Source organism: Trematomus bernacchii, unplaced genomic scaffold (genome assembly GCF_902827165.1).
Source record: "Trematomus bernacchii unplaced genomic scaffold, fTreBer1.1, whole genome shotgun sequence".
NCBI lineage: Eukaryota > Metazoa > Chordata > Actinopteri > Perciformes > Nototheniidae > Trematomus > Trematomus bernacchii.
This window is the reverse complement of record NW_022987429.1, coordinates 32,744-60,186: the sequence shown is the minus strand read 5'-3', so window position 1 is coordinate 60,186 and position 27,443 is coordinate 32,744. Positions and strand designations below refer to the sequence as shown.

At 41.4% G+C, this 27,443-nt stretch overlaps 2 protein-coding genes and 1 gene segment (V, D, J or C); 2 read left to right on the top strand and 1 right to left on the bottom strand.

Moving 5' to 3' along the window:
• The first annotated feature begins 1,315 nt into the window (after positions 1-1,315).
• LOC117491224 lies at positions 1,316-4,036 on the top strand. The gene is made up of 6 exons (XM_034141106.1): positions 1,316-1,358; positions 1,470-1,799; positions 2,317-2,661; positions 2,757-2,882; positions 3,120-3,181; positions 3,478-4,036. Exons 1-6 carry the CDS (start codon positions 1,316-1,318, stop codon positions 3,598-3,600), a joined length of 1,029 nt encoding a protein of 342 aa, XP_033996997.1. The 3' UTR covers positions 3,601-4,036.
• A 3,739-nt stretch (positions 4,037-7,775) lies between these two features.
• On the top strand, positions 7,776-14,846 carry LOC117490907. The segment is given in 3 exon segments: positions 7,776-7,800; positions 8,009-8,347; positions 14,665-14,846. Coding segments are annotated over 3 exon segments (537 nt in total).
• Positions 14,847-20,510: 5,664 nt separating this feature from the next.
• On the bottom strand, positions 20,511-23,042 carry LOC117491290. Its single transcript, XM_034141196.1, has 5 exons — positions 22,704-23,042; positions 22,280-22,609; positions 21,882-22,007; positions 21,095-21,159; positions 20,511-20,800 (listed from the first exon to the last, which is right to left on the bottom strand). Exons 1-5 carry the CDS (start codon positions 22,909-22,911, stop codon positions 20,648-20,650), a joined length of 882 nt encoding a protein of 293 aa, XP_033997087.1. The 5' UTR covers positions 22,912-23,042; the 3' UTR covers positions 20,511-20,647.
• Between the last annotated feature and the right edge of the window lie 4,401 nt (positions 23,043-27,443).

Here is a 27,443-nt window from a genome sequence, read left to right as displayed (position 1 = left end):
TTTTCTCTGCCATAGTTCAAAATCCCATTTGATTCTGGTAGAGGCAACTATTGCTATCTTCCAGCGCACAAAGACACATATCTGAATCATTCAATTGCTGGGCTACTTTTATGTACTCACTAGTACCTTAGTGGGAGCAGTATCTCAAAATAGGATGCAAGTCTATTTTCGACGCGACACGAGGCGTTGCAGAGGTGCCGGGCAGGAAGTGGAACGGTCAGAGCATCCGGCCCATCCCCCAATTAAACTAATTTTGCAGACCCTATCCCTCCGTTGTCTTTCAAGTAGGAGGAGAAATGCCAGCGTTCTCCTCCGGTTTACAGGCACTGTGTAAATTATATATATAGAATAATTATGATGATGAATGCATTTTTTTACCACTAAAATACAGCAACACATCTTTGATTCATGTCGGCACGCAAGACGCTCCGCTTCTGAAATGCTTCTGAAACAAGCCCGGTAGGGTATGACGCCGGAGGACGCCGGACCAAAACCGCGGCGCAGCCGTGACGCGACGCAGACCGACCCGGTGGAATCGAGGGGTAAGGGTTAGAGTGACATCCACTGGCTGTTTAATTAAAGTGACCAAAGAAACTGCTGAGTAACATAACATTCTTCACAATTAATAAAACATTTTTTAAATGTACTAACGTAGGATAACGTTACTGCACGTTTTTTATTGTTCAAGACACAGGTAGATTAATTATGCATGCTTAGAAAATGTAAAATGTTAACATTCAGTTACCTTAACAATAGCAAAAAGCCCCTGTAATTTGTAAGGATCAATGTCTTACCTAAGTTACATTTCTATATATTGCCTAAAATGTCTCTTTACACATCCTTTATACATTTAGATTAAAATAACAGTGACAAAAGAAAAGCTACCAAAGCGAAGTGGCTAAGATAATTCCATTTCCTATTACAAATGTGAGATTTACAGTTTGTTGCTTATCTATTTTACTTTTTACTATTTGTACTGTTGTGTACACACATATATCCTACATTCATTAGTTCGTTTTTCTTACTCTGAGAACATAATGTTCTTTAACTGGATATACTTTGTCTCTGGCAGCACAATGTAACCCTGTTAACAGCTAACCTGGTTTGGAAAATGTGCTAAAATGACTTTGGTAAGTTGAGAAGAATGAGATGATATGCTTCACAAGTGAGACAGGAAGTGCACTTTTGAATCTTGATTCTCTGATAGCCAATCAGATACATGGTACACTCTGACACACACAATCATGGTCATGTGACTTCAACATTTGTACTCACTGAAATACCCAAAAGTCTCCTAACAAGAGACAATATCAAGATGTTGCTGTTATGGATAACACTGCTTTTTCTTCATCAAGGATGTAAGAGCAAGTATTCAGTAAAAATGTGCATGCCTACTATTGGGGTTAACTTTTGTGTTCTTGCATGATGTATGTACTGTTTCACGTGTTGTATTCTGTCATTTATTTCAGATACGCTGGTTCCAGTGACTACAGTTCCTCTTGGTGAATCTGTGACCTTCACGTGTGCTCTGCCTACTATTGAGTTTAGCAGTAGAAAGCTCTACTGGTTCAAGCAAAATGCTGGAGAGACTCTGACATTAATTGTGACACTGCTCGGATCTACAAAACCTGAGTTTGCAACAAAGTTTAATGACTCAAGATTGGAGGTAAAAAGCGATAACAATTTAAGCAACCTGACAATTCGGAGGACAAACCCAGAAGATGAAGGAATGTATCACTGCTTAATCACAGAGTCTTTTGGAAATCCTGAATGGAGTGGAACATATTTGTTACTAAAAGGTAAATGTGATCTACTTCATTAGAATGAGTTTTGTAAATGCTTCAGGTCGGATCCAAAGCTACACTTTGGTAATGTTTAAGTAAAGTAACATTTCAATGATCTGTTGCATTTTAACACACATTTAAATACAAATTCAGTTAGACATACAATTAAGATGAAATTATTTTATTTATTTTCAGATATTTGTATTTACTTTGGATGTTGATTTATTTACCAGCTATGTTATATATCTTTGAGAACATTGCAGTGTTAACCACTCAACACTAAAAGTGCTGCCAATTCTGCCATGCACTATATCTTTAAATATATGGTTAAAACTTGGTAATTACGTTATATGCTCTGCTTTATCTTTATTGAAGCTCTAATCGATATTTAAACAATCTAATTTCACTTTGAGGAAATCTCTACTAATAAAGCAGCTCCACATTTGCTAAATATCAGCAGATTCATGTTAATACTTTTACAAATGTCAGATGAAATGGGATCCATTTTTTTAAACAGTTTTGTATTTTTCAGGAAACACTCGGAGGACTTCAAACTATTCTGTTCAGTGGCCGACATTATCTGATCCAGCTCCTCCAGGAAACTCGATGACCCTTCAGTGTTCGGTCCTCTCTAAATCTGAGAATAAAACATGTCCAGGAGACCTCAGTGTGTTCTGGTTCAGAGCTGGTTCAGATAAATCTCGTCCTAGCATCATCTACACTGATGGAAGGGGACAAGAAGAATGTGAGAAGTTACCGGACACTCAGAAGAGTTGCTTCTCAAAGAACTTCAGCTCCTCTGATGCCGGGACTTACTACTGTGCTGTGGCCACATGTGGAGAGATATTATTTGGAGATGTAACAAAACTGAAAATTGGTATGTTATTCCGATGTATTTTGTTTAATATGGACGTTAATGTCTATGAACCAATGAACCACATCATTAATGTGTTTAATGTTTTTGCTGTCTAGAGCGAAATGCAAGCTCTGAAGTTATAGCGCTGGCGATAGCAATACTCTGCTTGGCCGTTTCTATCATTGGAAACATTACTTTATTCTGCCGCTGGACTTCAAGAGCAGGTTGTTCACGATGTAAAGGTACGTTTTGTTGATTTAGTCAAAAATGTAATTTAATACGCCGATTATTTTATTATTATATGAATTTATCAGCAAACATCTGCAGCACGATTCTCCATATTGGTTGCTCCATTTATGTTAAATATGCTTAACCCCCATAATGCAATGTAGATAATATGAAGTTATGCCATTTGATGGGGATCTTTATTGAAAACTCAGTTTAAATTCATAATATTAATGTTTTCTTTTCATATTTAGGAAATGAAAACGTCGCTTTGCATTCGAGACATGACAACTCAAGCCAACCTGTGCATGATATTGTAAGTAATCATACGACATTCTTTCTTTTTTGGTTATTTTGATTAACATAATTCTCATCATACATGGCTTCTTACTAAAGAGGTAAATCCTTTGACAATTAATATTGGTTTAACATCATTTTAAAAAGCTAGTCAACTTGCTGTGTTTGGATATCAGGACTGTGTCTATGGCAACAGATTTTTACTCTTAGCAGCAGTCCGCTACAAATAAATAATAGACCATTATAATTCTGTAATCAAACAATCATTATCAACAAAGCTGTCTTTTAATAATGGAGATTGTATTTGCTGCACAGACTGAAGGTGGACATGATCTGAACTATTCTGCGTTGCATTTCTCTGGAAGGAAGGCTACAAGAGGAGGGAAGAAGAGAGAGATGGAGACTGAAGAAAGTGTGTACTCTCAAGTTAAATGCTGAATGTGAATGTGAGTCTATTAAAAATGTAAATTGGTTGATAATACTGACCTCTGACAAAGATTTACACTAAATTAGGATTAATGCTAAAAGCCAAAATAGCAGCAAACAGATATTCTCTTTTATTCGATGTTCCACCAATATTTGATTCCATGTGTTTGTATGTGTCGTCTTTTATCTTAAAATACTAACTAAGTGTGTTTTTCATTAAAGAAAATGTTAAAAATCATGGGGGGAATGATTTTGTTATGATTTATTTAGGGCCATCAGACATAACCGTTTCAAGATGTTCTCCTCTGCCATTTTGTATACATTATGAATGTTCAAATCTGTTTACTTCTTCCATGACCGTCATCTACTTACTGTCTCGGCCAATGCTCTGTAAAAACATCTAACCGCAATTGGGAGTTGTGTTGATTTCTTGCTTCCTTTTTTAAATGATTTTTTTATAATACTAAGCTGAAGAAACCTAATCCGTCTTTGTCTTTCTTTTGGCATATTTAACCCATTTCGACATTTCAACATTTCATAACTGTTTTACCTCATACCAAGGGACTTGTTAATGATGTGATTTTTGGAGTTTCAAAACTACATTGATCAGAATTTAATAGCAGAGAGTACTTAAGTGCTATGTCTTTATTTGCGTACTTCTGTAATTAAATCTGCTATTTTGAGTGCTTGAGTGTCCAAATGCCAAAAATGGCAAGATGCAGTATAAAGTACACAAATGGTGCACTCATGAAGGTCATAAAGTTAAGTGTAAAACACTCCCCCTCACTGATCACCATCTTGGCTGTAATTGCTCTGGTGAACACAGCACTACACATATAAGTTATGCATGATTTTTACCCCAACTATTAAATAAACCTACCACTTTAATGGTGTTGTAGAGAAGTCACCTTTCATTTTAATCCCCCCGTCGTGTTCGGGTAAAATCTGACCGATTTACTACTTTTATCTTTCATAAATATTGTGTTTTAGATTGTATTGCTTCAAAGCCTAATGATATACTCCACAGTGGACATTTGAACATATAACATTTGCTGATCACCACTTTCATTGAGTTGTTTGTGTTTTAGTCAACTTTGCTACACCTATGATGTTCAAAAGAAATGAGCAAAATAGGAGATTATTTGGTAAACCTAGATCTGGGGTGTCAAACTCAAGGCTAGAATCCGGCCTGCGACCTCATTTTATGTGGCCCGCAAGAGCTTGCAAAGAAGTGTCTCGACTAAAGAAATGTTGACACTTTGACATGTTGACCACTGGGCTTATAACCACCATCATCTGATTGGTGGACAATCCTGAGCCGCCCTATTTATGGCCTCATGTAAGCATCTAACTTCTGCTATTTACCACAAAGATGTTTTTTCTGCTATAATCCAAAATCCCATTTGGTTTTGGTCAAGGGAACTACTACAATGCTAACTTCAAGGTTTGGCCGTCAAAGACACATCATCCATGGATCACTCTATTGACAGGCAACTTTTTTGCTACGTCCGGCAATGGCTCAGTCAGTAGGACTGGGAGCTGTAGGGTCGCCGGTTCAAGTCCCCGATCAGACCTAAATATGGAGTGTGGACTGTTACTTGGAGAGGTCCCAGTCCACCTCCTGGGCCCTGCCGTGGTGCCCTTGAGCAAGGCACCGGACATCCCCCTTCACCCCTCACTCCCATTTTCAATAACGAGTAGTTTTGCACGGTGAGCCAATGATTTATTAGCTAGAAGCCCTTCTAATGCGTAAGGATCGATACCACTTAAACGTTTGCAATATATCGCCCTTTGCCGCCCTAGCTTCTCTATACATTTGCATTTATTTATTATTCCACAAACCTTTTACATTTATGATGAGGAATGACGGATGAAAAGAGCTGCTATAGCCACGTATGGTTCTCTGGAAAAAAAGGCTGCTCCGCCCCAGGATGCTCCAGATTCCCATCTGGACTAAGCTAGCTTTTGCCTAAACAACATTTCAAGTAAACAGAATTATCTGTAAACTTTTCTTACTTGAGTGCGTCATTATGAGATTAGTTTTTAATGACTCTTATGGCGCATTTCCACTACACGGTCGGCCTCGGCCACACTCGGTACGGCTCGGTACGGCTTGGCCGCGTTGGGCCTTAACAGGGCCGACTCACTTCATGCTGCGCTTCCATTACAGTTTAGGAACTGGGGTAGTTACTATAGTAACGCAGTGTAGGCGGAGCCGTGACGTCATCTTCAATGAGAAATCCAGAAACACAACACAGCAGTTAGCTGTTAGCACTCAGAGCTCACAGCTCCTTATATATGTTCAGAAACTCGACAAAAGTTAAACAAGTACAAACCACAGACTGCCTGTGTCATGGTGAATACAGTCGCTGCTTTATTTATGTCTGTATAGGCCGTTGTTGTGAGTGTGGACGGTCGGGGCATATACTGCGTTAGCTTAGCCAATCTCCATCTAGAAAAACACGAATTTTAAAAGGTTTTTCGCCTGCCGTCTGTCTGCAGACTTGACAAAGCATTAATTCATGGTTTTTACTAACCGGTATCAGTATGTTGTTACTTCGGCATCATTTTGAAACGTGTATTACAATTAAATCACGGTCAAATATGTCCATCTTGTTGTAGTTCTAGCCCTCTTGCCAGCGCTCCTCTCTCTAGTTTAGCATACTCAGCCCGACTCAGCCCTGTTTGTTGGCCCCGATAGAACCACAATTTTCTAGGGCCAGAAAAGAGGTGAAAAAGTGGCCCCGCGCCGTGCCGCGCCGGTAATTGGCCTAGTGGAAGCACAACCAAAAAAGGGGACGGCACGCTTAAAGCGAGCTCCGCACTGCAGTGGAACTGCGCCATTATAACATCTTTTACTGGTGATACTTGTGTCTGGTGTCTTCACTGGAAGCACAGTTTAGCTAATTTGACAGCTAGCCTAGGCTTTTGTTAATCCATTTTCCTTATAACTAAGACTAGTCTAGCACTTGTTTATGGAGCCTCATCATTTACTCATTCATACTCACCGTCATTGATTTTGTCGTCCAAAGCTGTCTTTACAGTTTACAAAGAAAACTTTTATTGGAAGATTTGCTTAAATAACTTGAGAAGAATGAAGTGATATGCTTCAAACAGATCAGAATGGGACCACCAAGACAGGAAGTGCACTTACCTAAATTATATTTCCATATATTGCCCCATTTGCCTCTATCTAAAATGTCTCTTTACACATCCTTTATACATTTAGATTAAAAAACAGTGACAAAAGAAAAGCTACCAAAGCGAAGTATCTACTGTAAGAGAATTCCATTTCCTATTACAATAGTGAGATTTACAGTTTGTTGCTAAACACGCTAGCAATAATAGTAGCAAGCTGTCTCTTGCTAAAACAACACTCAAGAGAAACTTTGAATTACCTTATCTATTTTACTCTTTACTATTTTACTTTGTCTCTGGCAGCACAATGTAATCCTGTTAACAGCTTTCTCAGTAAATTGAGAAAAATTAGATCATATGCTTCACAATAAGTGAGACAGGAAGTGCACTTTTCAATCTTGATTCTATGACAGCCAATCAGATGCATGGTACACTCTGACACACACAATCATGATCATGTGACTTCAACATTTGTACTCACTGAAATACCCCAAAGTTTCCTAACAAGAGACAATATCAAGATGTTGCTGTTATGGGTAACACTGCTTTTTCTTCATCAAGGATGTAAGAGCAAGTATTCAGTAAAAATGTGCATGCCCACTATAGGGGTTAACTTTTGTGTTCTTGCATGATGTATGTACTGTTTCACGTGTTGTATTCTGTCATTTATTTCAGATACGCTGGTTCCAGTGACTACAGTTCCTCTTGGTGAATCTGTGACCTTCAAGTGTGCTCTGCCTTATACTGTGTTTATCAATAGACAGATCTACTGGTTCAAGCAAAATGCTGGAGAGACTCTGACATTAATTGTGACACTGCTCGGATCTACAAAACCTGAGTTTGCACCAGAGTTTTCTTACTCAAGATTGGAGGTAAAAAGCTATAACAATTTAAGCACCCTGACGATTCGGAGGACAATCCCAGAAGATGAAGGAATGTATCACTGCTTAATCACAGTGCGTTATAGCAATCCTGAATGGAGTGGGAAATATTTGTTACTAAAAGGTAAATTTGATCTACTTCATTAGAATTCGTTTTTTAAATGCTTCATGTCGGATCCAAAGCTGCACTTTGGTCATGTTTAAGTAAAGTATCATTTAAATTATCTGTTGGATATTAATACAAATTTAAATACAAATTCAGTTAGACATACAATTAAGATTAAATTATTCTATTTGTTTTCAGATAAATGGTAAAGTATATTCATTTCAATGACTTAATTTGCTACATTGTAAAATCCTTAAAAGCGATTACTTTATTCTTAATTTTTTCCATCACACAGATCATAAAGACCTGAAGAAATCTATCTACGTGAAGCAAAGTCCGGAGACTGAGTCAGTCCAGCCCGGCGACTCAGTGACTCTCCAGTGTTCACTCCTCTCCAAAAACAAAGAAAACGCGGATCAGTGTCAAGGCGAACACAATGTGTACTGGTTCAGGTCTGGATCAGGAGAATCCCATCCAAGCATCATTTACACTCCCAGTGAGGAACAAAAGGAACGCAGTTGTGTCTTCAGTCTGTCCAAAACTATACACAACTCCTCTGATACCGGGACGTATTACTGTGCTGTGGCTACATGTGGACAGATCCTGTTTGGAGAAGGAACTACAGTGGAGACAAGTACGTTTTGAAGTGTTGTTTCAATTATATTTATATGTTAATGTATATTAATATTAAGTCTTTACATTTGTTTGTTCAGGGGGGTGACCAAGAGTGGGAGCTACAACTACATTTAACAATTATTTAATTGAGACATTGATTCGAACTCCTTTCAACGTATAATGTAAACATATTGAATGTCACAGTCTGCTTTCTCACTCACCTATTTTCTGCATTAACATTCCTTAGTCACCTGGTAGCCACACCCTGTCTCTCTTTCACTCTGTTACACCCATCAGCTCCAGTAGGATATAGGCCCACTTCACTCTCACCTCAGTGCCAGATCGTACTTTGCAGCATGCCAGTCTTTCCAGCATTACTTCCCAGATTGCTCTCCCGGTTCCGACCCTGCCTGTCCCTGACCTGCCTGCCTCGCCTGATTCCTGACCCTGCCTGTACCCGGACTATTCTGCCACGCCTGCTCCCTGACCCGGTCTGTACCTGCGACTCCCGTCTTGCCTTCTCCTGGAACCCTCGCCTGTCCCCGACCAGCCCTTTGCCTACTACCTGCCTTTTCGTCTCCTACCAGTTATTGCCTTCAATAAAGCTGGTTACAGACTATCCCTGGTTTCCCCGTGTTTTGCATTTTGGTCCTCAGCTCGTTTGTGACAGAACGATCTGGCCAGAAATGGACCAAGCAAACACCGGGTCTCCTAGAGACCGCTTTGAGAGGGTTGAGGAAGCCATCCAAAGACAGGAGGTCACGATAGCTACCTTAGCTACCGAGACCCACCAGGCAACCTCAACCCAGGAACAAGCGCTGGCTTACCTGGCCTCCCAGATGCAACAGATGGCCGCCACCGTACAACAGCTAGCCGCTAGCATGGCTGCTACCGTCCCTCCGCCTGCAGCTCCGATGTTCACTCCAGCCTCTGGATCGACTGGATACGCTCCGGAGCCTCGTGTGGGAACTCCGGAACGCTACGCTGGTGAGCCTGAGGGATGCAGTCCTTTTCTCACAAACTGTTCCATATTGTTTTCACTGCAGCCACACACCTTTGCCTCCGAGGCGGCTCGCGTAGCTTTCACCGTTAATCATTTGACGGGGAAAGCCCGCTTATGGGGTACTGCAGAGTGGGAGCAGCAGACTCCAGCCTGCGCCTCTTTTGCTGTTTTTTCCGCGGAGATGCGGAAGGTGTTCGGTTCCGTTCGTCTGGGTCCCGATGCTGCCGGAGGTCTGCTGAGCTTGAGCCAGGGTTCCGGCACGGTGGTGAATTACGCTATTGACTTCCGCACCAGCAGCCGCCGTAGTAGCTGGAACGAGCCGGCGCAAAGTGACGCATATCTGAGAGGCTTAGCGGATTATATGAGAGATGAGCTGGTTTCCTATGATCTCCCTGCTTCCTTGGATGGGTTGATCGAGCTCACCTCTCGGATCGACAGACGAATTCAGACACGAAGAGAAGAGCAACAGACACGAGCGGCGGGCCGCCGCTCGCGACAACAACTTCCGGTTTCCGGGAGATTTCAACTTCCGGTTTCGGCGGAGAATTCCCATCCCTACTCTGACTCACGGTACGGGGAGGTCGAGCCCATGCAAGTGGGTCGTACCAGTCTTAGCTCTGAGGAGAGGGAGTTACGTCGAAGAGGGAATTTATGCCTTTACTGTGGTCAGGCTGGACATTTTGTTTCCCGTTGTCCGGGAAAAGGCAGAGCCCATCAGTAATGGGGAGTATACTGGTGGGCCGAACCTCTGAGCTGATCCCCAATGGAAGACCTTTGTGCCATGCTCGACTTCTCCTGAGAGGCACATCTCAGGCTCTGGCTGTGTTTATCGACTCCGGATCAGATGTCAGCATCATTGATGAGGAGCTCGCACTACAGCTGGGCATTCAACAGATTCAGTTGCCCCAGCCGGTACCGGCTAATGCTTTGGACGGTCACCTGCTGGGAACGGTGACTCACCAGACGACACCGGTCCATATGCTCATGTCGGGGAACCACCATGAGACAATCCAGTTTCATGTGCTACGGTCCCCCAAGATTCCTCTGATTTTGGGTTATCCATGGCTCCTCCGCCACAACCCGAACATTGACTGGTCAACTGGGTCCATCCTAGGGTGGAGTTCTTCCTGTCATCAGGTTTGCCTCAAGCAGGCCGCTGCACCTCAACTATCTGTGGATATTAACCTGGTTCCGGATGTCACAGGGGTTCCGGCGGAGTATTTGGACTTTAAGGAGGTTTTTAGCAAGACTAAGGCAACATCTCTCCCACCTCATCGGCCCTATGACTGTGCTATTGAGCTACATCCGGGCGCAGTCCCACCCAAGGGGCGGTTGTACTCACTTTCGGCACCGGAGAGGAAGTCCATGGAGACGTACGTCAATGACTCTCTGGCTGCGGGAATTATTCGTCCTTCCACGTCACCCGCAGGAGCAGGGTTTTTTTTTTTGTGGCGAAGAAGGATAAGACCCTGAGACCCTGCATTGACTATCGGGGTCTGAATGACGTCACGGTAAAGAATCGTTATCCCCTGCCACTCATCTCGTCAGCATTCGAGTTACTACAGGGAGCAACAATCTTTACCAAGCTGGATTTACGAAACGCATATCACCTGGTACGAATCCGTGAGGGGGATGAATGGAAGACCGCCTTCAACACCTCTTCAGGACACTACGAGTACCTGGTGATGCCATTTGGACTTACCAACGCCCCTGCAGTTTTCCAAGCGTTGGTGAACGACGTACTCCGGGACATGTTGGATCGTTATGTTTTTGTTTATTTGGACGACATTTTGATTTTTTCAAAGACCCTCAAGGAACACATCCATCACGTCCAGACAGTCCTCCAGAGACTTCTGGAGAACTCGCTGTTTGTCAAGACGGAGAAGTGCGAGTTTCACACTTCTTCGGTCGCCTTTCTTGGCTACATCGTGGGTCAAGGAAGTGTGGAGATGGATCCCTCCAAAGTTTCAGCGGTTACCTCGTGGCGGGTTCCTGATTCCCGGAAGGAGCTGCAGCGTTTCCTAGGATTCGCTAACTTTTACAGACGGTTCATCCGTGGCTACAGTACCGTGGCCGCCCCGCTCACCGCCCTGACCTCGTCTAAGGTAACGTTTAGATGGTCCCATGCAGCAGAGGAGGCTTTTCAGGACCTCAAGCGCCGGTTTACGTCGGCTCCTATCCTACAGGTACCAGACCCTGCTGGTCAGTTGGTGGTGGAGGTGGATGCTTCTGACGTAGGGGTGGGGGCCATCCTGTCACAACGCTCTGGTGAGAATCAGAAGCTCCACCCCTGTGCTTTCTTTTCGAGGAGATTGAGTCCGGCGGAGAGAAACTACGACGTGGGGAACCGGGAGCTTCTAGCAGTCAAGTTGGCGTTGGAGGAGTGGCGACACTGGCTTGAGGGGACAGAACTGCCATTTCATAAGAACCTGGAATACATCAGGTCGGCACAAAGACTGAATTCCCGGCAAGCCAGGTGGTCGTTATTTTTCACCCGGTTTAATTTTTTCCTCTCCTACCGCCCGGGCTCCCGCAACGTGAAGGCCGACGCTTTGTCCCGGCAGTTCGGGAGGGAGGGAGACACCTGCGGTATCCCGGACACTATTCTTCCTGCTCCTCGAGTGATCGGTGTTCTCGCTTGGGAGATTGAGGAGAGGGTTAAGACTGCGTTGGTGGACCAACCCGGTCCTAGTTCTTGTCCTCTTAACCGTTTGTTTGTGCCTCAGGTTTTGAGGGCTGAGGTGCTTCAGTGGGCTCACAGCTCCAGACTTTCCTGCCACCCTGGGATTCAACGTACCAGAGGGATGGTCTTGCAGCGGTTCTGGTGGGCTACGCTGGAGGCTGACACCCGGGAGTTTGTGAACGCCTGTCCTGTGTGCAATCGGCACAAACCCTCTCACCAAGCGCCAGCTGGCCTCCTTCATCCATTACCGGTTCCACGTCGCCCATGGTCACATATTTCGTTGGACTTTGTGACTGGTCTTCCACCGTCCCACGGACATACTGCCTTCTTGACGGTGGTGGATCGGTTCAGTAAAATGGCTCACTTCGTACCCCTGCCTAAGATCCCGTCAGCTAAGGAGACGGCTGAACTTATGCTTCTCCACGTTTTTCGCCTTCACGGACTGGCGACTGATGTGGTTTCCGACCGGGGGCCCCAGTTCACCTCTGTGTTTTGGAGGGAGTTTTGTGAACTGATCGGGGCGACGGTCAGTCTCACCTCCGGTTTCCATCCACAGGCCAATGGTCAGACTGAAAGGAAGAATCAGGAGATGGAGACCACTCTCCGCTGCATGGCTTCCGATCATCCTACGACCTGGTCTAAACAACTCCTGTGGGTGGAGTATGCCCACAACACACTCATCAGTTCCGCTACTGGTCTTTCCCCTTTTCAGTGTGCATACGGGTTTCAACCCCCTTTGTTCTCTGCATTGGAGAAAGACTGTCCGTCTGTCCAGGCCTTCATCAGACGTTGTCGGAGGACTTGGAGGCGGGCTCGAACTACTCTGCTTCAGTCTGCTAACCGGTACGCCACATCAGCGAACCGCCGACGCACCAAGGCACCTGTGTACCAGCTAGGCCAGAGGGTGTGGCTTTCCACTCAAAACATTCCCCTTCGGGTGGAGTCTAAAAAGTTAGCGCCCAGATTTATTGGACCCTTTGAGATCGTCAAGGTCATTAACCCTGCAGCAGTTCGACTGAGTTTGCCCCGGAACATGAAGATCCATCCCACCTTCCACGTGTCTAGGATTAAACCTGTCCGGGAGAGTCCTATGATTCCCGCCGCTCCCCCACCACCACCCCCTAGGATGATCGATGGGGGTCCGACCTATACCCTTCGTCGTATACTTCGTTCCCGACGCAGAGGAAGAGGGGTTCAGTATTTGGTGGACTGGGAGGGCTATGGTCCTGAGGAGAGGCAGTGGATTCCTGCTCGTCACATCCTCAACCCTCAACTCATCCGGGACTTCCACCTGCGCTACCCGGAGCAGCCTTCTAGGACCCACGCTCAGCCAGGCGTTAAGCCGGGGGGTACTCGTCGGTTACGGACCGGGGGCTTCATCGAGGAGGAGGGGGAGGCGTCTTCAGTCGAGGAGGACGAGGATTTCCAGGAGGGGGAGGCCGAGAGAGCATTCTCAGATGAGTATTAACCTTTCCCATACCCCCACCTTCCACCCGGTGTCTGTAGGTTTTTTGTTGATTTTTTATTTATTTGTTTTTTTCCCCGTAGGTTTGTCTTGGACGTCGGGAGCCGTCCATTAAGGGGGGGGTTCTGTCACAGTCTGCTTTCTCACTCACCTATTTTCTGCATTAACATTCCTTAGTCACCTGGTAGCCACACCCTGTCTCTCTTTCACTCTGTTACACCCATCAGCTCCAGTAGGATATAGGCCCACTTCACTCTCACCTCAGTGCCAGATCGTACTTTGCAGCATGCCAGTCTTTCCAGCATTACTTCCCAGATTGCTCTCCCGGTTCCGACCCTGCCTGTCCCTGACCTGCCTGCCTCGCCTGATTCCTGACCCTGCCTGTACCCGGACTATTCTGCCACGCCTGCTCCCTGACCCGGTCTGTACCTGCGACTCCCGTCTTGCCTTCTCCTGGAACCCTCGCCTGTCCCCGACCAGCCCTTTGCCTACTACCTGCCTTTTCGTCTCCTACCAGTTATTGCCTTCAATAAAGCTGGTTACAGACTATCCCTGGTTTCCCCGTGTTTTGCATTTTGGTCCTCAGCTCGTTTGTGACATTGAAAGTTATTCAATCATAATAATTACTTCAGAATGTTTTATTTCCTGCCTGTTACTGTGGCTTACTACTGTGCTGTGGTCACATGTGGAGAAATGTTAATTGAAAATGAAACAAAAATGAACATTTAAGGTGAAAGTATCGTTATCTGTTTTAACCAGTTTTCTCCCTTTTATGGCTGCTTTTGAGGTCAGGAAAAAATAAATTAACAGTGACAGAGTAATTATTAGATACAAGACTGTTTTTGTCAATGTACCATCCCATCTTTTAAAATTATTCTAGTCAATATCTGTTGATATTTGATTGTAGGAATAAAATGAACATGTGCGGGTTCAAACATCGATTGCTGTATATATCATAGGTTAGGTTATGAGCAATCCAAGTGGTTTAACGCACGTTTGTTTCAGTGTTTGATAGGGACGTTTGCATATAACGTGTTGATTAGACGTCAAATTCAAATTACATTTAAATCAAATCTAGAGCGATTGTAAGGAAAATAATGACAGTAAATTAAAATCTTCTTTGGTGGTGGTACATTTTATTTTACTCTAACTAAATGTTACTGCATTTTCCTTTTCATGTTTCAGGAACCGGCTTACGGTCTTTTGGTGATTTACAGACTGGCGATGTATTTCTGCTTCTGCCGTCTGTGGTCTCGGCCATTAGTGTGATTGTTATAGCCATCCTTATTCACGCCATCAAGAGAAACAAGTGTGATTATTGCCATAATAAAGGTAATAGACGTTACCTCACTGAATAACAGATTATTTAGATGATACTAATATCATTGTTTTTACAAACTAGGTCTTCCTTATTTGTTTTTATCTTGTTTACATATTGTAGCTGCTGTGTCCCTGCATGAAAATGTTGCAAAAAGGAATGTAAAGGTAAGATCAACATTGCAAAAGGCTTATGATGCAACTCGATCAGGTTTGTCATCACAAATAATTTGTAATATATTTCCTTAGAGAAATGAAGACCCGTGGATTTATTCTGCTGTCGTCTTTACCGTGATGGAAACTGGCCCCGGGGGCTACACGGCTGCCAAGGCTTTTTGATCTGAGTCAAATGTGGAGTCAGCGATTCTCAAGAAAGATTGTTGATATTTGATCTTAAAACAAATACCCCCTTCGTATTTACCCTGCCTCTTGCTCCCACTGCCTTTCTCTTTACACATCCATGGCCCTCCTTTCCCCTGTCCTCTGCAGAGACATAAACGCCCTGATGCTGATTGGCTGGATCAAACCAGCTCTCCTTTTAGCATAGACACATATTGCAGTCAGCTAGCGGAGTGTAAGTAGATATTTGCTAGTAGTATATTGGATTTAAATCTTAGACGGCACCTTTTAACTGAACTGTATTAGATGTCTTTGTACCAAATGTGATATAATGTTAATGTGTTTAAGTTTAAAGCTGTTATAACATGTTGGGATTAGCTTGCATTATTCATACAATGTTAGTTTGATGTTTTTTTTTCTTATTATGCTTAAGTGATATTGAATGAGTTTAAATAAAAAATACATTTAGTTCCATTTCTGTATGTTGAACTTTTTTGCCATCTACTGTATACTGTCGTCACACTGATTCTATGCCGCCATACACCCTTTGGCTTTATCAACTTGGTAGAACAAAGCAGGAAGACTCTATTTCCTCTATTTATAATCTATTTTCTGCTCATCTCCGTACCATACACCAGGGGGCATTAAAAGGTCTTGTTTTTTTGTCTTTTAAAGCAAATTTAGCTTCATTACTGTTTTTTTGGTGAAAAGCAGTCATTTGGATTGTTTTCTGTTTTCATGTTTCTTCTTCTTCTGTTATTACAAAACTAGTACAATTACAGCAAACATATTTATTTTTCTTAAAATATGTGTGCCATATATCTAAATGTACATACAACAATCATTTTTTGAAAATGATATGTAGTTCATGCAAAGTTCAACCCGTTTTATCCGTCAAAGAACTAAAAGTAACCAGTCATTTTTGTCAATAAATCAATATTAGCAAACCTTTTTACTTTCATATATTCTACACAGTAATGTTCCAAACTGTTCCCAGTCACTGCATTTGCTGCTGGGTGATGATTATTCAGGGTACACATTTTCAATCATTTCCATCTACAAGAACAATGCACAGTAATACAATTAATGGCTTATCTTAGATGCAGCCTTGGTTTTTTGATGAACATTGGTTACCCACATATTCTCTCCGGGTGTTTGAAAAGTTTATTACATTACATGTTACTTGTTACTTGTTAGACGCTTTTATCCAAAGCGACTTACATACTCAATACTGTGGACAATCCCCACAGGAGCAATTTGGAGTGAAGTGTCTTGCCCAGGGACACAACGACATGCTGACTGCAGTGGGGTTTGAACCTGTGACCCCCTGATCCGAACACCAAGGCTCTATCAACTTGAGCCATTCTCAGTCGCCTCCTCATGCCTCTGCAACAAGCAGTGTTCTTTCGTGCTTTTCACATCAACAACTAGCTCTTTGAAAGCAAAATATAAAGCAAAGTAATTAACAGCACAACATTTGTTAAAAACATGCAAAGCTGAGCTAAGCCAAAGCTCATACGGGCGCGTGGTGCTGTGTGTGGTTTGCTCTCACAGCGGAGTACACACACTCCTGTGGTAACTCTTGCTTTTGCTTCACTTTTTTCACTTTTCTTGTGGAGTAATTCAGTGCTGCATAGTTTACCGCCTCTTCGTCTCCATCCTGCAAATCATATAGTCTATTAAACATACATTCCTTAAATATTAGGCCTGTAAAATGAAAAACACTTCATCCAAACCAAGTCTAGTGTTTGAATGTTTTAGTCTAAAGTCAGAAAAATGTACAAGGATGCTTTTTGCCTCCATATTCGGTGCTTATTTTCAAAGTTACAAACATATTTACCAGGTCAGTTGATTCATCCACTGCCACCTCGTTGGTTTTAGGATTACGGATGGTACACGTTGCTACTGCAGAAAAAGTTAAATAATGTTAGATGGGGTTGAATTGTTCGAGCTCGGCCGGAGCACACACACACACCCGCAGCCTGGCTGTGGGTCTGTGTGTGTGCTCGGATCGGGCCCGGGTCGGGCCTCGCCGTGTCGGGCCTCGCCGTGTCCCGCTATCTCAGGCTGAGTCCAGGCTGAGAAATCCGCAGAGCTGCAGCTGAGAAAAATAAGGCTGGCTGAGTGTGTGTGTGTGAGGAGCTCCGCGGACCAATTGGTCCATTTGGATCGTCGTTACGTCAATTGGTTCCCGGAAGAAAAAAATGGAAAAAGAAAATCTCCAACGAGGCGTTCTGGGGCAGCATAGACACGTCTTTTCTGTGTTAGAGTTTTACTCACTACAGGGTGTACTTTGAGGGTGTGTGCTTTGCAGACCGTTTACATGCATAAAAATCTACGGGGAACGGGTAATAACCGGAAAAGCATGACATGGGACCTTTAACAGAAATGTGTTTCCCCATGTTCACCTCCGGCATATTTAACAGTACAGTAGTTTGAAGTGCTCATATTCGACTCTGGAATACATATCATATATATCCAATGTCAGACATGTATTTTTTTGCCAACCCTACATCTAAAAGCTTTTGCAATAGTCTTATATTAAATAACATGTTGCCTTACAACATGAAGTCCAAAGTTTCATCATTTGTGGAGTTTTGACTTTCTCCTCCATTCAGAAAGCCTTTTTATCAGGTTAATGTTTTATTCCCAAAAGGCAGACGTTAAAGTTGTTTGGTGGCCCCGTCCATTGCTAAAAGGCATCGACATAAAGTACATGTGAAAGACTATAAACAAACACACAAGGGCCACTTAAGGGTAGTAACTTCATAAAACTAAAGAATTTGAACCACAACAGCACTCAATGAATGTATAGGACCAGATCATGTCTCATGCAACTTGTAATGTATTTGACCTGCTCTTATCACAGAGTAAGAAACTACTCCCGTGCAGCAGTAGGGAAAGCAGCGGACAAAAGGTTTTTGGTCTAATGACTTAAACAAATGTCTGTGAATGAAAAGGAGAAGAAAACCTCTTCTGTTATGACTTTGTCTTGGTTATTAACAGTATCAAAGGCCATTTAGAACTTGAATTGTACAGTATGTGTCTGTAATCAATGGAAACATTGAATTTCAATGTTCTCGTAAGAGACTTAGTACTATGAACCAGGGTTTCTGTTAGCCGGTAATTACCGGTTTTTAGCTGGTAAAATGTAATAAAAACCGGTAAATTCAAAACCTGCCGGTCAAAATGTCCGGTAATAATTAGGGATGCTCCTATCGATTGGCCGCCGATCATTATCGGCCGATATTCACTCTTAATAGTTTGATCTGTGCTCTCTATAAAGGCCGATCAGGAGAGCTGGATCTGATCGATATGGACATAAACGCGAGTGAAGTGTAACCGGACGCGAGAGAGAGATCAGATCAGCTGCTGCATAATCACCTGAAGCCCCGCCCACTGTTTAGCGTGTCAGGAGAGAGAGGGAGAGAGGAAAAGAGAGGATCCGTTTCTCCCGTGTTATTATTAAAAGTGAATGTAACTTTTGAATAATGTACTTCATCTACTACAGTAGTTTGTTTGAATGTAATAATGATGTTGTTTGTTGTTTGTGGAATCATTTATTGAAAAATGAACTTTTCGATCTGTTAAGATCAGGGGCGTCGCCTGGACCTGAAAACATTCGGGGCTTAGCCCACAGTGGCGGCGGCACTACGGTGGCATTTTTTACTGCAACACTCCCCACACGCACACACACAATACACCCGCGACTGTTACAATGAAGGCTCGATAATCAGCTCACGGCATATAGGCAGGGGTAAAGTGGTTTTTTTATGAGTGGGGGGCGGACCTCACCTCCTCTAGGGGGGTCCGGGGGGATGCTCCCCCGGGAAGATTTTTTTTTTAATATTGAAGTTAAATGCATCAATCTGGTGCACTTTGAGAGCAAAATTAAGAGATGTATGGATACCTCTCTCAACACCCATATGAAGCGGAACTGTAAACAGATGTACTTTTTCTTTATGGATATTTTACTAATCACTCCCCTTTTAAACTCTATTCTTGTTTTACTGCCATATAGTATTTCATAACTGTTTTTCCTTTATTCTCTTATTTGTTTTATAACTATAATGATCATATGAAGGTGTGCCGCGGAAATAATCTTTTGAATAATTTGTGACCAAACCGTTTGAGACCCACTGAGATAACTTAGACTAAAGTTAACTATCTAAACACTCAGAGAGTCCTTTAGCTCACCTGAGTCTCTCAGTCTGAGAGGAGAGGACTCTCCTCCAGCTTGTTGTGGAACAAACAGCTCCTTATGTCCGTTAGTGCAGCTAGCTAACCAGATGCTAACAACACGGTCCCTGCTGGCACCGGTCCCTCCCTCCCTCCCCCTCTCTCTATCACACTAAATGCGCTATTGCCACACACACACAGAGCCGAGCTTGAATGACACAAGCACACGTTTATTTCCATGCAACTCTCTGATTGGTCTGGTGTCATGCCTCGGTTGCATTCACTGAACACGGGAAATTACAGTGCTGCCGTCCTCTCGTGTCATGATGAGGTTCACGTAAAGCACGGTTAATGTATTATATTATTGAGGGAGAATTGTCCGGGGCTACAGAAAAAAGATTCGGGGCGAAAGCCCCGGATGCCCAGGCCAGGCGACGCCACTGGTTAAGATTATAAACTGAAGCAATATAAAAATGAATCCCATTAACTGAGTTTTAAACATCAGCATATCCGGTCATAGTCTGGTAATTACCTGCTAACGGAAACTCTGCTACACAATTCTTATTATTATTATTGAAACATGACCGGTAAGTTTCAAATTCAAAATAAATTCTGTCCGGACATTTGACCGGCGAGAAAAAATCCTAGCGGAAACCCTGCTATGAACGAAGCGCAGAGCAGATTGTCTCTTGCAATCGTTACTGAAAGTTACGTGGTTTAATATAAAATACATCAAACGAGAAAGTCCAATAAGGGTGGGACGGTTGTTGGATCGCTCAAAATAAGCACAGGACTTTGACGTAGGAGACCTCTTTTTGTTTCCTAAGTGAAACCAAAACCCAACATTCACTTTATGAATGTTACAAAAGGAAGTCCGCTACGGGCTGTTGCTGTTGATTAATGCTAGTTGCGCGAATTACGTTGTTTTGGCTGTTATGTTATATTGCCACGTTATGATTTTAACACAAATCTTTATTTGTATTCTAACCATAAATATATATCAATCATCAGTTAAAAGATAACTATCCTTCAACTGGATGACAGATTTGTTGCCCTGAGTCCCTCACCGCAGACTTGGATGAAGCACAAAATCCATGCATTGTTTATCTAAGGAGGCTAACCCGTAATTCACAGGCATACTGTGTATGTTGTAGTAGTTGAGTGAAGATACAGTCAATCAATATTAGGGGACACTATAAATATCAAGTTTTATTATGTCAACAAAAAAACAGAAGCAAACAGTTCCACAGACATGTCGACCTAGATGACACCTTACAGTAATGCTGGCACACTTCCTGTATCAACACATTCAGAAAGCAACACGAATCTCTGACTATAGAGAGGGGTGTGGCTGGTTGTAGTGATCTGATCTAACAACAGAGTACATACAATCTTTTGGCATTTCTCTCTCCTTTCTCCTTCCTCTTTTCACTTTCCTTGTTGAGAAATCCACTGATGCATAAGTCACTGCCTTCGCTTCTTCATCCTGCAAAATTAAAAACAAAATGTGCGTCAATGACAAACCTTTTGTCGATTAGGTGACATTAACATATAGACCATATCTAGAGTATAGACTGCTTTCCAGTGATCTTTACACACTTTCTTTTGTCTAATTTTCAGCCATCATTAATTATATTTATACCTTATACCTTATACCTAACTTTGTCACTCTTTATCAGGCTACATTACATTTAGCTACTTATCAGTTGGTTTATTATACTGTTGTTTTGATTATAATCTGTGTCTTGATCAAATAAAAAGCACACCACCACATATTTACCATGTCATTTGATTGACCCCCAGTTGACATGTCAGGTCCAAGATGATGGGAAGCGCTCACTGCTCCTGTTTGAATGTAAAACAGGGTTTCAGAGTATACACACATGATTATTGTCACCCTCACATTGGAGGAAACTGAGGAACAAACATATTCATATTTTCAGTTGTTTCCTCTATAGTTATGCACACTGACTTTTTGTAATGTGCTCAATTAACCGTCAGTGTTGTTGTGATTAATCTGATTAACTCCTTCAGATATTTAAGCAGTAAGGGATAAAGTTATTTGTTCGAGGCTACCTGGATAATATGTACTTCTGGGATCAGATGTTCAATAATTCATGTTGCAATAGTATATTCTGTATTACACACAATAAAATATAATAATATATCCTTTTGCATTCAACACAATAGATGAAGTGACCTCAGGTTTACAATTATGTTACACTATGACACAAAAAAACAACAAAGAGCTCTGGAGTGTATATTATTGACTCAGTAGTAGTGGCCATGGTGGTTTTACACAAGTAAAGGTATTTCACTATTAGAACCGTCATCTCATTTATTGAATAGAAACACACATGTACACTATGTTGAGCCAAAAATTGGATATTGATGGATTTTCCATAATTTCATCATTTATTAGAGCCAATTTAACGTCTTGTGAAAACTCCCATCCTTACAATCATTGTCTGTTTTCACAGCCAAGCAATTTTTTCAAGATTATTAGATCGTTATGGTTCCACCTAAAAAATTATAACTGAAACTAAAGTATAATATGCTGAGCCTACCTTTGCAATTTTTGCAAGACTTCCTTTGGTATCCATAGGAAATAAGAAAGGCAATCACAGTCACACAGCAGGCCAACAGCACTCCAAGCACAAGGACAACTGGGTTCAGTTCTGTTTCTGAATCTCCTAAATAAGGAAACAAAGGAATTTGTACTTTTTAGACATACACTGCAACAAAATATCAGTATATTTTTTATTTGAAATCTGAGAAAAGTCATTCTTACGAAGGGATGAGTTTCAAAGGAGGTTCGTTCATCAGTTATAATTCATGTCTCAATAAAATAATTGCTAAGTGTAGTTGTTGTTAATGACTTTATCCACTCTAACTTATCCACTTAATATTTATATACATATAAATACAAATTTCAAATGTAATTTAAATAGACTTTAAAACGTACTTGTCTCCACTGTAGTTCCTTCTCCAAACAGGATCTGTCCACATGTAGCCACAGCACAGTAATACGTCCCGTTATCAGAGGAGTTGTGTATAGTTTTGGACAGACTGAAGACACAACTGCGTTCCTTTTGTTCCTCACTGTGAGTGTAAATGATGCTTGGATGGGATTCTCCTGATCCAGATCTGAACCAGGAAACATTGTGTTCACCTGGACACTGATCTGCGCTTTCGTTGTTTTTGGAGATAAGTGAACACTCCAGAGTCACTGTGTGGCCGGGCTGGACTGACTTGGTCTTTGGACTTTGCTTCACGTAGACAGATTTCCGCTGATCTGCGTGATTCAGTAAAAGAAAACATAACATTTAATATAAATTATTTGTATGACATGAGGCTTGACACAAAAACTGAAAGTAATAGATATTTACCTTTCACAGCCAAGAAGATGCCAATGCCAAAACTCTGTGAATACGTTGATCCAGTGAGACAGGAATATGTTGCTTCGTCCTCTTTTCTGACATTTCTGATTGTGAAAAGATAATGAGTATCCTCTTTTGGTGCTTTTAACCGTGTGTCTAAAAAAGGTTCAGTAACTGTTAGTTTGCCAAGAATCAAGTTAAATACTGGCTGGGCCATTTGTCCAAGAGACTGCTTGTACAGAGAAAGTAGTTTGCCTGCCTGGACAAGAACTGGACATTGAAAAGTAAAATTTCCACCAACTTCTACCACAGCCAAAGAGATCAGGTGAGGATCCTCTGCCGATTCAATCAGAGCTAAAGAAAAAATACAAAGAAAAGGTTTATTGGAGGAGATCATCTTTAAGATCATCAAATGGTATTGTCTTTCATACAGGAGTAAAGAATTGCACTTACACATCGTACAAAGAAGAATCAAAGCAGAATCGTCTCACACGACTGATGTCTTTCCAACCAAATGAAGGTTTGTTCACAAGAAGATCAACGTCTACAAAGTAACAATTGTTGTGATTGGCTGAAATGTATAAAATGACCTCCCCCCTACATTTAAAACCTGTGGACCATTTTCTTTCGATCAGAAATCTCTATGTTCTGAGATTTTCTTTTCTCAAAGAAGCCCCTTTATTTAAACAATAAAATATTGTTTCCGTTTTTGGTGCTTGGCTAAGAAGTACAGGACCTATTTAAAAAGCAAAACCCTGTTGACACATTTTACGAATGTGGTTTTAATCATACCATCATGAGAACCAAAAAACACACACAGAGACATTACTTCAGTGTCACTCTATTCAATAGACCGATGGCTGTGGTTAATAGTTTAACACACCAGGAAAGCAACGTGGGAACATGACGACTGCTAGCTAGCAAATACATCTGTTTTTATCAAGTACATTGCAGATTCCATATGATCACAGAAAACTAATTCTGTAGCTTAATAAGATGTTTGGTTTACATACTGGATATACTTACTGAGCAAAAGCAGTGAGTTGGATGGCTCCACACACCAAATACATTGTTGGAGTTGCTGAATGCTGTATTGTTCACTCTATGTGGGCTAGCTGTTTTGTTCCATAACATTACAATAGCCACAGTGTAGGTGGTAGAAAGCTGTAGGGGAGAGGTGAGAGGAAATATCACCAAAACCAAGAGATGTGAAGAACTTACAGGTTAAAGTATGTGTTGAGATAGTGCTCTCTCTAAGGTAGAGCATTGTCATTTTCTCAAGTTGAACAATATTGTAGAGTATCACTGATTTTTTGTTTTTAAACACCAAAAACTCCCTTGCTTTATTGGCAGTGAACTCCAAAGCATGCCTTCATGTATTTTAGATTTGACTAAGTACTCAACGTTTTTCCTTTTTTGCCCTTATATGATTTTGTGCATCCTGTATTTCTGTAAACTTTATAGTCCTACAACCAGTCTTGACCATTTGTGATTCTCTAATGTTCCCAAATAGATCAGGTTTTAACCCTAACAATTACTTTTTAATAAGAGACATTTCAATCCATTAGAGCAGGATGAGCACAAGCAAAACCAGTAACATAAGGAACTAGGCCATGCCATTTTTTATTGCAAATAACCATGTTATCGTTACACCTGTGGAACATTTCCACTGAGAAAGAAGTGGTGTATAATATTTTACACAGCATACATGTTATGTTTCATTTTTGCAAAGTGCTTTTAAGAGGGAGAGACCGAAACATGGCTGACAAAACACATGGGGAATATTTTGTGATTCACACTCAATTGATATGTATTTGCAAAAGACAATGTTTGTTGTTCTAAATACAAAATAGAAAGTCAGAAGTCAACTACTTAATAGAATTGAGCACTCCACCTTTCAGATCTCACATCCTTTGTAAAGACCTTCTGCTTGAGAACAAGAAGCAAAGCCACATGCAACAGCTACACTGAGAGTCATGCGTTGTGGTGGGCCATCTCTCTACCCTTTGACCAAGCATCAAGGCTGTTACTCAGAACTATGGGCTTCAACAGGATGTGAAGTGAAGTGAGAGCTACATGAGACTCCAGCAGGCTTCATCATTGTTTTAGTTTTATACATGCTCATTTAAAGTAAAAACATGTCTATCTCAAGATTATTTCTAAAGATGCAAAAGCATCTAATTTATAATCTAACTGTATTTATTAATTAAACATTCAAATAGACAGGCTGCCATTAGATCACCAAATGAGATCACGGTTCAAATTCCAGCTCTGACTGAAAGACGGGGGTCGAACCAGGAAATGATGGGCACCTCCCCTGACTAACTGCAACTACAGATAAAAGGCAATAACTTGCAGTAAGGTTAAATTAAAAAGGATCCTCATATAGTGTGACTAGTGGTATTCCACTTGCCATTTGAAACAAAAATAAGTATATCAGCAGTGCAAGCCCAGCTTCCTGAGGTTTATAGAAAGAGAAAGGTACAAGCGCCCCTTTGTATTCACACCTCAGTGTGAAGCCCAACCACAGCCACGCTGAAGTTTCCATGCGTCATCTGGTTGTCAGTGTGAATGCATTTATATCTGACTGTTTGTGTGAAAGTACAAGGCATGTTATGGCTTGTTGTCAATGTCAACAACTGTTGACCCTAAAGAAAGCCACAAACCACAACCTGCTGCTCTGACAAATGTTCTGGAAATGTTGGCCATATAGATAGATAAGCTATTTATATTTCTTATTATATTCTCTATACACCTTTTGAGTTGTCAAGAAACCCTAAATCTTAATAAATAAAAAAAATGCTGCCAGAGTGTGGGGAGTTTTACTGGACTGCATTATCTTGATAGGTGTTCCTTTAATAACTGTAAAAAGTGTAAGAGTGCACAGACACTATAGCGGTACAGGAATGTTTTATGTTAAGCGCCTTGTAAATAGTCGGTTTAATTTATCTGTTTTGTTTCCTTGGTGTACATTGGTTTTCTCTTCCCGGGGAAAAATATACAGGAGAGAAACTTTAAATCGTCTCAGGACAAATGTGTTATCTGAGAGTATCGCTCTGCTTCTTGCTCTCTAAAGCTCTCTGAAAGGAAGTGTATTGTAGAGGACGGATGTTTTAACAGCCCAACTCTGTGCTGTGCTCTTCCTGCTGAAGTGACTGACAGGCAGAGGGGGTGTTCATCATTTATGACGTGGAGCATCCAATTGGCTGGTGTGCACAGTATTTAAGATGGTTCCTCTGTCCTTCTCAATGTGGCAAATGGCAGCTTATATTTTCTATGTCTACACAAATCAAAAAGATAAATGCATGTTTAAATAAATGGCAACAACAATGTGGTGGATAAATCCTAGAGACACAGGCCTATACATTTTTGGATGCATTACAAATTATGCATTTATATTGAAATGTTAATGGTATTAGTACCTTTTTTTATAATGAGTATTCAGCTATTCTAAAAAAATATATGTTTTTGATTAATCATTTTACTATCACTAAAATATGGCAGTTAGCAAATGAGAACGGTTTTGATCACTTCCAAGAATCCCTTTCAGGAATCCAGACACACTTTAAACATGTTGCTACGTCCTTGGAATCTAATCTAATCCCAATTCTGAAAGTGTAAGAGTTAATCATTTGTTACAGAGCGCAGGATCACAGGAAGTTTCAGTTTACATTCCTTTAGTGTGTATGCTTACACATTCATCAAATAAGTGGCAGTTCTTAAACTGGTCTACTTTGGATACATTCATAATGGACTTTTCTGCATTGTTTCACTAATCCACATTTGTTACAGGAGCAACCATTACAAACTGGAGAGATCAAGTTTAAAATACCTAGGCATATTATATCAGGAAACTTATTTAAAAAATGTTGCGTAGTAGGAGATGTAGGAGTGTTTTTCAAAGTTGCTTAAACTTTGAACATCCTTTTTAAAAATCCGTAACTCCCCAAACTGTTTGGTACTATAATACAAAATAATGGAGCAACATTTACCTGCAAATGTATCTTCCTTTATTAGCCAGCATACAAAACATTGCTTTCACATTTCTGTGACCAGGAAATTGGCTTTAAGCGTGTTCTTTTTAGCAATGAATCATGTCAAAACCTAACTGCTGGTGCTGTAATGTGTAATGGGGATTGCCCACAGTATTGAGTGTATGTAAGTTGCTTTGGGTAAGAGCGTGACATGTAATAATGTAATGTAATGAACCAGAAAATGCTAATCATATTTTAAACAGCTTTCTTTTTTATAATTGGCGGAATTATGCACACATTATTATAATTATGTTAATGTTGTTCTCTTCTTAAATTAATCCTGGTAACACAATTGCTCGATGGTCAAAAGTAAACACTATGGTATAGATAAACACACATTTAAGTGGCTTGAAAAGGTATTTGTTTGCTTAGCTCCTCAGACAGCCTATGTTTGTCACTCATGTGTATATCATACTGGACAGTGGCAATATTGCACCCCATCAAAAAATTCCATCTGGACATGAAAAGAAAATCAAGATTGCTTTTCGATTGTTCTGTTGTGTGTGTTTACGCTCTGTGCAGTTAAAGGAAAACAAACATGAAACATAAAAACAGAAGCTTGCTTTTGGTCTTGTTTCATGTGTTTAGGTTGGAACAAAGGGTGATATCATTTCCACTGTGGTGGTACAATGAAATAAGGAAAGGCCAATCAGGTTTCTCTAAAATTGTAGCCTCCCACTTCATATGATTACATTAAGGCGAATCTAATCCAATA